General features: G+C 38.1%; 1 protein-coding gene across 1 annotated transcript in view; it reads right to left on the bottom strand.

Annotated features, from left to right (window-relative positions):
- Positions 1-1,331: 1,331 nt before the first annotated feature.
- MAML2 (mastermind like transcriptional coactivator 2) overlaps positions 1,332-12,419 on the bottom strand; it is a 331,653-nt gene continuing 320,565 nt past the window's right edge. Inside the window, exons 4-5 of the mRNA XM_014835356.3 lie at positions 7,551-7,662; positions 1,332-3,858 (exon numbers count right to left, since the gene is read on the bottom strand). Of these exons, the coding sequence (XP_014690842.2) occupies positions 2,843-3,858; positions 7,551-7,662 (1,128 nt within the window). The 3' untranslated portion in view covers positions 1,332-2,842. The remainder of the gene's footprint in view (positions 3,859-7,550; positions 7,663-12,419) is intronic.

Here is a 12,419-nt window from a genome sequence, read left to right as displayed (position 1 = left end):
AAAGTATCATTTCATACAAGAGAACCACTTCTGAGTTTTTTTAAACTATTTTTTTAACACATGGAATTACACACAATACAAAATACTTGTTTTACAAGTTGAAATCTTTACAGTTATGGGTACAGTTACAGTAATGAAAGGAATATTAGTGCACTCACTTAGAGCAGAGTTATTTATCTTCATTGGTCTTAACACAAAGCCAAGAATGAATTATTTGCTTAAATTGTTTTCTAGTCTTTGAATTAAAAAAAAGAAAAATTATTTCTACCTCCTGTATAATATGTCAGAATGATAAACAATGCCAACAATTAAGTAGTCTTGTATTTCTATAAATGGGAGATTGTATTCCAATAGCTTTTAGTTGTAAATCTAAAGTTTTTGGCTACATATGTCATCAAATTGTCATTATCTCAGCTTTCAGGAAAATTACGTCATCTTTGGTAATAGGCTGCCAACAAACAGAAACTATAGACTACACCATTTTTTCCAAAGAATCCTGTATTTTAATGAATAGCTGAATAAATAGACATTAATTATGAAATTCACATTAAGATAGAAGAAAATCCAAACATTCTGATTGCTTTATCCCTTAAATTTGATAGCTACTACAAAACATACTATTTATGTTAGGGTAAAAATAAGCTGAATCACAGGAGTGTAACTGGGACGTGCTGGCAGATATATACAATAACATGGAAGAGCCAGAAAATAAAAGTGTTTATATGTACATAATTTTTTCCTTACTTTTTTGCATGGAGAAACACTGTTTTATAAAATGGGAAAACACGCAGTAGACCACATGCAACAAGGACCAATACAATGTGCACAGCAGAATAATCAAACGACACAAGAACTGTGGGCTTAAAAAAGAATTTGGGAGCAGGGAAAAAAAAAAGGAAAGGATTGAAACCTGGAATGCTTTCTTACTGAGGTTTCAGAGTATAAATTTGTCTAACAAGCCTCTTGATAGTTTTCAAAAGTTCCCACTTGACCTCCAATGGTTTAAGTGTAGAGCTAAAAATAAACCATCATATTATACAAAACTTTGTATATTAGCATACAAAAGGTAACAATTTACTTTTTGTATAAAATATAACCTTTTGATAGTATATTTATTTCACATATGTATAAATATAACCCAAAGAATATGTTTTAAGTATTTCTACCAAAATATTCTTTACAAAAGTTTACAAAACAAGTAATTTATTTATATTTACAACCTAGCACAGAAAAGATTCTGGGCCAGTGCTGTTGGTATTGTGTAAAAGAAAGAGAGTGCTTCTAGACATTTTAAAGATTGGGAGAGGGCTTTGCAGAACTTTCAAAATGTATTCTTTTTAGAACAGATATTTAAAGATTTAGTTATTAAATGACTTCAGTTAAATTATATTTGATAGTTGAATATGTGAGTGTATAACTAAAAAGGCTGAAGATAACCTGTGTTCCTCCAATGAGGAAAATAATAGTGATGTTTTGCATCCATCCCAAATCAGCACACATCTTCCCCATTTTACAGCTGATTTGTATGTGGGCACTGAGGTTACAGGACTCAACAAAAACTCTTTCTTTGATACAGTGCTCAGCCCTGAGGGAGAAAACCTGGATATGAAGGGTCCATTTAGCATGTGGCAATGATTCATCACATCAGGGACAGAAGAATGAATAGACTGCTACTAACAGATCACATTCTATTTAGCTGTTTACCCAAGTAATATGTCTAAATAAGGACAGACTGTTTTCTCTCTCACTTATGCTTTCCTTCAAACCCCATGAAATAGAGTTGTAGGCACCCAGACCCACTATGTCTGGACCCGATCTTTTGCTTATTTCCAACCAAAACGTGATATCTTCTAATCTCAGTTTTGGTCTCCAAACTTCCTTTTCTTACAAATCAGTCTCTGGTCATCAAAATAAGCAGGAAGGACTAGGCTCAATTTCACGCAGCCGCAGAATTAACCAGCAGGCATCATCACAATAAGCAATACCCCAAGTTATTTGTGGCCAAATAAATCTCCTTTAGAGCAACACCCAACAGGGTGTTTTTTTTTTTTAAATAGTAAAATCTGATGCAGACAGGTGTGCACTAATTTTTCAGTATGGTTAGGACAGGTCATGGTTGTATCTAAGAGTTGGAAATGGATTCAGAAATTGATTGCGGAAGACCAAATAAAACTGGACAGCTCTGCATTCTTGTTTCATCACTAGACACAGCATCTTGCTGAAGTACAGGACATGTGGGAAAACTGGAAAAGTGAGGAATGAATTGGGGAAAAAATTCTAGAATCCACCGGATGTTCTCTAGGTTCTCCAGCTTTTGTTTACTTAGGACGCTGTTTGGTTACTCCAAACAAACCTATAACATTTCAGTCTACGCTGGAAGTTTTAGGAAAACTAAATGAAAAGAGAAAACCACACTTATATCTATTAGAGCAAATTAAGGAATTTGTTGCTTGTGGCTTGGAACTAGTACCTCCATGTGACATGGGGTTTAAACAAGCTACAAGTTCTATTACTTTTCTTTCAGGGAGAAAAGGAGCTTGGGATGCCTATTTTACACAACTAATTACACATCAACATCACAGTTCTGTTTGGATAAACTGGATACTGTGTCCTGGAGTTTAGACAGGGAAAAGCGATCCCCATGTCTTACTTTCAGGATTGAGATTTAAAATGAGCATTTGGACCAAAATGTTCACCACTACAGTTACTTTCTGCTTTTCATTATTAAGCCAAGGTATCTTCATGTAGTCCAACTAAAAGTCAACAGTTTGGCCTTTACAGAGTCCTTGGAGAATACTGCTTTTTAGTGCTTGGAGTTTGTGAATTGTCTCCCTTTTCTCCTTTAGGAGTTGTTCCCCAAGATTTCATCAAGATTGATGTCTTTCATCCAGTCATCATTACCAGGCTCTGTCTTCAATAAAGAATCAATGAAATCAGCATCACTGTTTAGGGCAGGGCCCATGCTATCAGTCTGTTGGTTGAGAAAGTCAAAAGCTAAGTCATTGCCATGGTCAGTTCCTTGAAAAGCCCTGGAACTTTGGTTGGGTGAAGGAAAATTGCTGGGTGTCAGGGATGGTGGCTGGCTTATGCCTGTCCTTGCCTGACTCAATCCTGTTCCTGACTGGTTCAAATTAGGCAAAATCTGTGTGCTTAGCTGATTGGGTCTGAGATTCAGACTTCTGAGTGGACCCATGTTTTGTCCATTTAATGTTTGGCTCATTTGGTTCATGGGTCTCATTTGCACTGCTGGTGTTAACTGGTTAGGAGGAGCCACTGCCCTCTGGGAAAATTGCTGGCTACCTACTGCCTGTTGCAATGACTGGTTTGGAGTATAGGCTGCAGGTGTACCTGTGGGGAAGCGGACTCCTGTGGACTTTAGGGATTCCTGCTGTTTGGTTGTTGCTTCTTGAGAGGCCCAGTTTGGTGCTGTTGTGTTGGTTGTGATCATTACGTTCGACGCTCTCTGTGCTGGCATGCTCGCCATACTGTGGGTTAAATTTGGTCTCAATTGTTGCGAATTGCCAACAGGTCCAGCTCCAAAAGTGGCCACATTATTGTTATTAGTTGGCCCTAAGGTAGGCAGCCGTGGCATCAGAGGGCTGTTTTGATTTGCTATCAGTTGGTTTGGGTTTCTCTGTTGGGTCAACTGATTCATTCCTGAAGGGACGCTGTATGTGCCAGGTTGATTGCAAGGTAGATTTCCATACATCCCTATGTTCTGAACTGCTGTGGATAATGATGACATTCTTGTCCCATGGGAAGTAGACATGAGGCTGGAATTTGGAGTTAAAATGGTCTGTGTTGAAACTGGGTTTGCCAAAGCCTGGTTAGAGTTTAAATTCACTGTTGATGAGCCACCTAAGAAAAAGAAGATAATTATATTAGTTTATAATAGTAAGTTGTCTCCTCTTTTATAGCAATTTGCAATAACTTTCTCTGAAACTGCTTTTGGAGGTAAGAACAAATAAAGAGAAATAATCATCACAGCATATTATACAAAAGGAGCAAGACAGCTTTTGAGGGGAAGTACTACCCTAGGTCATCCATTAGTCAAGAGTTTACACATTACAGAAAGAAGACCAAAATAGAACGGTTCTATTTTTTAGGTTTTACGTCATTCCTCTTTTGGAGTCATTGAGGGGCGGTGATAATCAATCTTTCATTTTCAATTAGCTTTACTCTGTTCCAAGACCAAAGACTACAACCCTGATTAACCAGCTGTCATGAAATCCGTGCAACTGGTCATCCCAGGGTCCAAGTAAGAAAGTGTGGATGAATCTTATACACGGCTACTAGATTAATACTACAAACCTATGGCCTTGAAAATCACATCCAATTCTTCATTGACATTATCCTCATTCAAGAAGCTGCCACAAGTTGCTTCCCAGTGTCTAAACGGTAAATTCCCATCTCTTTAAACATCTGGCATTCAATGTAATCCATGCTGCAGTGATTATTTCCATATAGAAAGCCCTCTGCTCCAGGAGGTACAGTTACCATTGTGTTGTTATCCAACATACCATGAGCTACCTTTGCTCATGCCATTTTCCTCTCATGTGATGCCCTTCTTACCTCACTGAGCCCTATCTTTTCTTCAAGGCTCAGGACAAGGTTCAACATCCTTCATTAAACTTTTCCTGATATTCCAGGCTTCTCTCTCCACAGAATTTGCTCTTTCAAGTTTTCATTTAGCACTTAGCTTTTATATTGGGAAATCCATGGAGCCTCAAATTGCCTGCCAGTTACGTTGATACCTGTCAATAAGTGATTGGATGTGGGACCGTCCAATCACAGGCTGCTGAATAGGGAGGCTCCACACATCAGATAGTGATTAACCAACACATTGAAATCTCCCTAGCTGGGGGAAGTTAAAGTCATCATGGGAAGACACCTTGAGAGGCAAAAACGAAATGCCAAAATGATTTTTAAAAGTGCCAGCTAGATGATAAGTTCCACGAGAGAAAGAATTTTTGCCTGTTTTGTTCACTGTCACATTCTTCAGGTCTAGTGGATGGTGCAAAGTGGGTATTCAATTCATATTTATTGGATGAATGAATGAATGAGTAAATAAGAGATTGAAGCAAAGATACAAGTTGGAGAAAGAGACTCTTTTAAAGTAGTCTCCCTGCCGAGAGTGAAGCAGAGGCCCAGAGAATCAGAGATACTGAGAAACAGAGAACCAGACACACTTATGAATATCGGGGTTCTATGTGGAGAGGAGAGTATGGCTGCAATTGTAACCCTGCGGTACCTCCAACTTCTTGAGGATAGCTAGCATGCTATACAACCTGACAGATGGAAGGCCTTGCTATTTGTTTTAAAATATGTCCCCAATTAGGCTATATAGTCCTCAAAGGCAGGAGCAGTCTCTTGCATCTCCTTGTATCTCCAGGCTTAGCACAGGGCCCTGCACTGTTTAGGACAGTAAGTGTCTGGTGAATAGGGATCAAAGTCAGGTAGGAGACACCTGAACCATAACTCCGAGTTCCCAGACTGCTAACGAGGTTAAGCAACATCATCTTGGTACCCGAAAGTTTCATGAGAAGGGAATTTACACTATGAAAATGCTATGAAAAAATATTTAGAGGTTTTAAAAATCCTTCCCTCTGGGTGCCCTCTATTTTAACAATATGCCCTGAGAAAGTTTATGAGGAGAGCAGTATTTTTAAGCAACCAGAATAGAGAGAATTTCCACAAAGATCACAAAATATTAATCAGTTAATATTTAGAAGCTCTTAATATGTGGTAGAAATTGCTCCAGGTGTTTTCCATACATCATTTCTAACATTAACATCTGGGTAAGGTGATTATTATTGTACTGAGATTAAAATAAAAAATGATAAAAGAGTTTGTGTTGTGCCTGTTGCTTATTTCATTCTGACAAGACATGGGAAGTACAACACCCTAGAGCAGTGACTCTTACCCATTTGGAGGTCAACAGTTGGCTGCTAGGGACCCTTCCCTTGGGCAAATGCCCTTCTGCACAGTGGAAGAGACCTCTGGCTAGGTGCCTACCAAGTATCCAACCTCCCTGTCTTCCTTAGAAACAGAGCCTTGATTAAGTAGCTATGTGCCCACCTGAAAAACCACATTTCCCAAACTTCCTTGCTGATGGAAGGTTCATATGAGTAAATTCTGGCTAAAGGTAGAAGCTACTAGGTGAGAGTCCAAGAAACCCACTTTAAAAAGGGAATCTGACTGACATAGGAGGCCATTTTACCTCTTCCCTATTTTCATCTTTCTATTTGGAATATGAATATAAAGGCTGGTGATGCAGTGGACACAAGGCAACTCTTAGGATGGAAGCAGTTGGACAGAAAAGCAGAAAGACAAAAGAAGCCTGAATCCTGGATTACATGGTAGGCCATCAAACCAGCTTTAGACTACTATCCTTGGGATTCTTTTATATGAGTGGGAAAAGAAAAGCCCAAACATCCACCTTGAATTTTGCATATTTCGAAGGGCTCCCAGCTTACCCCAAACCAAATGATAGGCCATGGTATAAGAAGCTGTATTCCAAATAAACCCCATCTTGTCTTTCAATCTCCTTGAAGACACAGTCAAACAGAGAATCCTGTTTTTTCCCTGAGGCAAAGTAATCTTAGAGAGTGGAATACATAGATCCCATTCCTAATTTCAGTGGTGAGAGGCAATCTGGTGCATTTGAAAGAGTTTTAAAAAAGTAGAACAACCTATTTATAACTATGCTCAACAAAATCAGAAAATATTAATAAACAGGAGTATTTGCAGCCCTTCCTTCTTTAAAGAATCTTCTTTATGGTTTCCTGGACAGATGAAGGTAACAGGTAAAGCAGAGAGAATTGGGGAACTCAAGGACAAGCTTAATTCACATGAGAATGTGAAGAGAGCTCTGGGCAGAAGAGACTAGTGTAGATGCTGAACAAAAGGCAGGAGCAGCATAGGCTAGGTTTGGGAGAGGTTCTTTCAGAGTTCAGAGAGTGGGAAGAGAGAGATCTCAGGGGTAGTGCCTACCACCTATTTTACCAAGAGACCTATTAAGAAGTTTTGCTTTGTCTTTTAATTGCAATCCACATTTGGTATTTTTGAGAGGCTTCGTAAAGACTAAATTTGCTTTTCAGTTATTTCTTGGTGACAGGACTATTTGTCTTGGGGAGATAAGCCTAAAGGTGGAGACAAGAAGCTTGGGCTTCATGCAGGTTATGAATGTGACTATCTAAGAGGGAGAAATATCTGTTTACCTTACACTACCTGGGTCAGGATATGTCGTTGCGGGGAACATGGTTGAACCTAGCAATTAGAAAATATTTTACGCTTTTTTGATCTCTCAGAGGTAGTCCGAAGAACAGTGAAATATGTGAATACAGGACAAGAATAAGCAAGAAAAACTGAGGAGAAGATTTAAAAATATTCAAGTTTGGTCTTGATCTAAAAGTTAAATGGGAACTGGTGAAGGATTCTAAGAAAGATGTTACAATCAAAGATGAGGCAGGGAAAGGAGGAAATATTAAAAATTGAACACTTTTTTCTTTCCACAGTTATAACTTTTGTTAATTTTTAAGAACACTTACCAGAATACTGAGCAGCTGGTTGCATATTGCCCACATTTCTTCTTTGGTCTTTATAATCTGGGGGCGGCCTTGTCAAATGTCTGTTTATCTGATCTTGTGGAGCAATTTTCTCCTTGAAAACACAAACGAAACATATTAAATTGCGTTACTTTCTCATTTATAAAAATTTATAGACTGTTACTCAAAAAACTAAGAACATAACAACAATTTCGCAGTCATAGTTGTGAATCACAGACCCTTTTTAGTCATCTTAATTCAGAGATAAATCTTTTCAATTTCAATAAACTTCCTGCATAGAATAATTTCTACTTCTCAACATTCAACACGTGTTTTGGGTCTAGTGGCTACTCTCATTTTCTTTACTTTGCACTTAGATTTCAGTGAGAACTAAATTTCTGTGATTTTTGACATGGTATTTCTGGTTTTATTTTGTAGCACACTTGATATGCTTTGGTACCTATATATAATTCTGGTCCCACAGAGTGTGGAAGGCATAGGAGTAGGATTGCCAGATAAAATACAGGGCACCTGAGCATTCTATATTTGCATTTGCTAAATCTGGCAACCCTGTATAGGAGGAGATGCCAGGAGATGATGTATCAGGTATGGACATTATATGCATATTATGTCATTTTTTCATAAACAACCCTTGAAGGTAGGTATGATTATTTCTACTTTATAGATGAGGAAACAGAAGCTTCCCTGGGCTAAGTAACCCACCCAAGATCACACAGTGGTCGAACAGAAACCAAATCCCGAGTCAAAAACTCAGACTCTTTCCTGCCACACAATACATGAACCCCTTGCTGCTCCTTTTCTCTGTGCCCCATTCTCATAGCATAGAAATTTCTCAGACTCCCTTCTTTAATTCCTTCTGTAACAACCACCTTTAGATCTTTAGAGTAGGTGAGTTTGGGAGGTAAGAGAGGAAATAGGGGACATTCTTTTTATATTGTCAATTCCCTCAGCCAAAGACCACCAGGAACCTGTTGGGTTTACTACTCCTTGCAGTGAGGGAGAACGCACATCATGGGGGCCCATGGGGTGTCTCAGCAGGAACGTGTTAGAAAGAATCCATTATAGGATTTGGGCTTTGATTGGGTGATTTAGGGAGGGCCTAAGGAAGTGAAGATTTGTTCTAGATTTTTAAGCTGTCAGAAAGTGAGTCTGATTCTATGATTGAGTAAAGAAGTAGCCGTAATTCGTTTAGCAAAAGAGGGGGATTTTTGGTGTTTTATGGGTTGCACAGTGACTTTGTTTGCATCTGTTTTTAGACAAAATTATGAAGTGGCCTTCTTTTGTCTCATTTTATCATGGTCTCAGAGTAACCCTGTCTGTGGTTGGTATTCTGTAAGTTTGCTTGTGTTCAACAGAAAACAAAATGACCTGGCTGTGAGTGTCATATCAGTTCTGGACATCAGGGGCTGCTTTTTTTCTTTTTCCATATTGATTAGAAAGTTTTTAGAGTTGCTTCACTGCAACTTTGTATGCACCCCAAAGCAATCTTCATTTTTAAAGATAAAAATAATTGGCATAGGTAGACAGACAACAATATAATTACAGAAAAGTCAATAAATACAAAAGAAAACCTTGTAATAGATAGATGGATAAATTAGATGGAAGCCAAATGTGGACTGTCTAACTTAGAACCCACTTAAACCATGTATTTCTCAGTTTCCCATCGAATTCCAAAACTTCTAAATAGAATAAATCTATTATAACGGAAAAAAAATCCTTAAAACAACAACAAACCAAATTCAAATTCTTGTTTCTAAGAATAAAAACATCAAAGACCCAGAGGGTTTTGGGGGCATCAAGTAATTCATATAAAACACAATTTTGATGAGCTAAGTGTAAATGAATCAGAAACATATGGATTACATTTCTTTTAAATATGGGTTTACAAATTAAGGGAAAAAGTGGTCGGTGAAACTCTTTTTGGTTTTGCCCAAACCCTAAATGTTTAAGAAACAGTTTGAGATGTTCCATGAACCCAAATGTGGCGATGTTCAACCACTCCTGTTGTAAACTATTGTGCAAGCTGACAGTTTTAGTTTTTTTGCCAAGCATGTAACTTTCTGAAATCGCTTTTTCAAAAGCTCTTTCTTATGTAATTAGGTGTTTCTACTGTTTATATTGAAGAAAATAGGGTTCATGTGCGCCCGCGCACGCGTGTGTGTGATAATTAGGCCCTTGGTTCTCCGTTAAAGACTAGATTTCAAATCTGGACTTATTTTTATGTATATTCAATCTAATTATTGACTTTTCATCCCCCTGAGGGTTCGGTTAGGTTGTTCAAAGGGCTAACATACACATCTTTGGAAACTTGGGTTTCTTAAACTACATGTTCACAAATGAGTTAGATTTACCGGCCTTGCATATGGACTATCATAGAACTGCCATGTAGTCACTTTGTGCTGAAGAGTGGCAAAGACCAGACTCCACCACTGAATAGGGACTGCTTCATTTACAAGAGGATAATACTCCCATTCTATGCAAGTGTAAATTTACAAGCCACCCCTGAGATTACTTTTGAGCAACATGAAATTCAGCTTATCAAAATGAATGTCTCCTGATAACCCAATATCTTTGACCCGAAAACCTAATATAGAAATAATTTTCTGTTGCACATCTCTGTCCTGCTTCAGTTTCACCATCTGCAAAATGTGAAATGTGGATAATTCTAGGACCTCCCTCATACTCCTATTGTGAGGATTAATCCTTTACATTCTGTAAAAGCTCAGCACGGTGCCTGGCACACAGTAGGTGCACAAAATATGTTGGTAATTATGATGCTCATTGTAATAAGTACTAGTCATCCCTCTTTGTGCTTCATTGGTGGGAGAATAACAGAGAAGGATAACACTTTCATGAGAAAATGTCTCAATTTAGTTGCCTATCTGGCCTTGCCAACTGACTGCAAATGACTACAAAGCATATGCTAATGTAAAGTGGTATCAAAGACTGTTTCTTCCTGGATATGCTAAAAAGCACAGGCACCCTCAATGGTGTCCAAACAAAGAGAAATGTGAATGGTTTATAAAAATCACAAAAACAGCAGCCTCATTCTCATTCATCTCTCACAGTTTATGCCACTGCCCTTAGCACCTGTCCCAGTGGTGACTCAACTGGGGCTCAGTGGGAGTTAGGCCAGTGCCAGGACAGGATCCTCACGGAATGTTTCCTTGCATTTTCATCAGAGCTGAAAATCCAGAAATTCAACCTCTGCATGTTATAATTCAACAAATTAGTAGTATTGATGGGAATAATAAGAGTGTACTTAGTAAGTAAATCTTAGATTGTACATTTTTTTCTTCTACTGCCCTTGTTTCTAAGCTATTTAGTTTATGAAATAAAAAAAAGAGAGGGATTGGGTGGGAGGACTGGAGTTTTCAGAATTATCATTTATAGAAGAGACTAGTTGTGTCACCTGGTGATACAGCCAGTGGTTCCCCTACACCTTACACTTTAGGGAAGTACTCAAGGTCACTCGTAAATTTATTTCTCACTATTCTTTATTCAAGGTCAAATAAATTTATTCCTCACCATTTCTTCTCACATGCTCTGGGCTCCAAACTCATTCCGTTCGTCATTATTTAAAAAACATAAATGACTATTATATCGTTATTTATACTTTTCATTCAGCATAAAATATTTCATAATATGATCTCAAACTAACCAACAAATATACACCTAGGCTGTACCTTTTAGTCTCTGGCCCACCCTCCCCCTGGAATGATGGACCTCACCTCTATCCATCAGAAGCCTTCAGCCCTTTAAAGTCAAAGGCAAATTTTACCTTTTCTGGGAGACTATCCTCAATCTTTCCAGGCTGGATTTTATCTTTCCCTCCATTACATTTTCCCTTACTATGTTTATACTTTTATTATAATGCAAATCTGAATCCAATATTTCCTGGTTTAAAATCCTAAAAGTCCTCTCCATTGCTTTTTACATGATGTAAATTCAGATTTATCAAGCTCTTTCCTCTGGCCTCTCATCTCTGGCCTCCTTGCCTATCACTTCCCTATCCTTGTGCACATTCTCTGCCTCAGCAAATGTAATATGTAGTAGACATTATTGTCTCTGAGTCTTTGAATATGCTGGTCTTCTGGCTGGAACATCTCCCTGCTCTTCCTCCCAACTCCTACTTCACCTTCAGATATTCAGTAGATGTAATTTCCTCCCTGAAACCATTTTCAGTAGTTCCCACATCACAGCATTTAATCACATGCATTACAATTGCCCGTTTATTTGATGTCCCTGGGGACTCTTAGCTCCTTATGGACAAAGACAGAGTCTGTCTTGTTGATGCTGTATTCCCATTGCAAATTAGTAAATACTTACCGAATGATTTACAGTACTTATTACACCCTGGACTTCTGACTCTTACTATAAAGCTCTTTGAATATAAAATTTTTTTATTTTGTTTTTCTCTGTTTTGTGTACCTTGGCTCTATCAACCTTAAGATGGTAAACTTTGTCCCTTTCTTCTTTCATTTGGCCAAACAGTTTGAAAGGAGAGAATAAAACTTGGAAGTAGCGCCTCAGTCTCAAGGGGCGGGAAGGGTTTGGATCTGTTGTTGAGTGCATGTCTGAGACTACAGAAGGGATGAGGAGATCAATATTGAAGCAGGGTTACGCTTGGGTCATATGTGGGAAATAACAACCTTGCCTTTCTTTAAGGCCACTTAAATATTGTGAAAGTGGGAAATATATTTTCAAATTTCTTTAAAAAATCCCCTATTCTGAGATACTTTATTTTGGAAGCCAAATCTTAAGTTTTGAAACTCCACGCTGACTTTTAAAACTGCATTTAAAACTCTTTTATCTCTAAAATCAGTTTGGATATGAGTTGATTAAAGTTTC

The sequence above is a fragment of the Equus asinus genome, chromosome 20, assembly GCF_041296235.1.
Source record: "Equus asinus isolate D_3611 breed Donkey chromosome 20, EquAss-T2T_v2, whole genome shotgun sequence".
NCBI classification, from domain to species: Eukaryota; Metazoa; Chordata; class Mammalia; order Perissodactyla; family Equidae; genus Equus; species Equus asinus.
The sequence above is the reverse complement of the archived record's forward strand: the minus strand, read 5'-3'. Positions and strand labels throughout refer to the sequence as shown.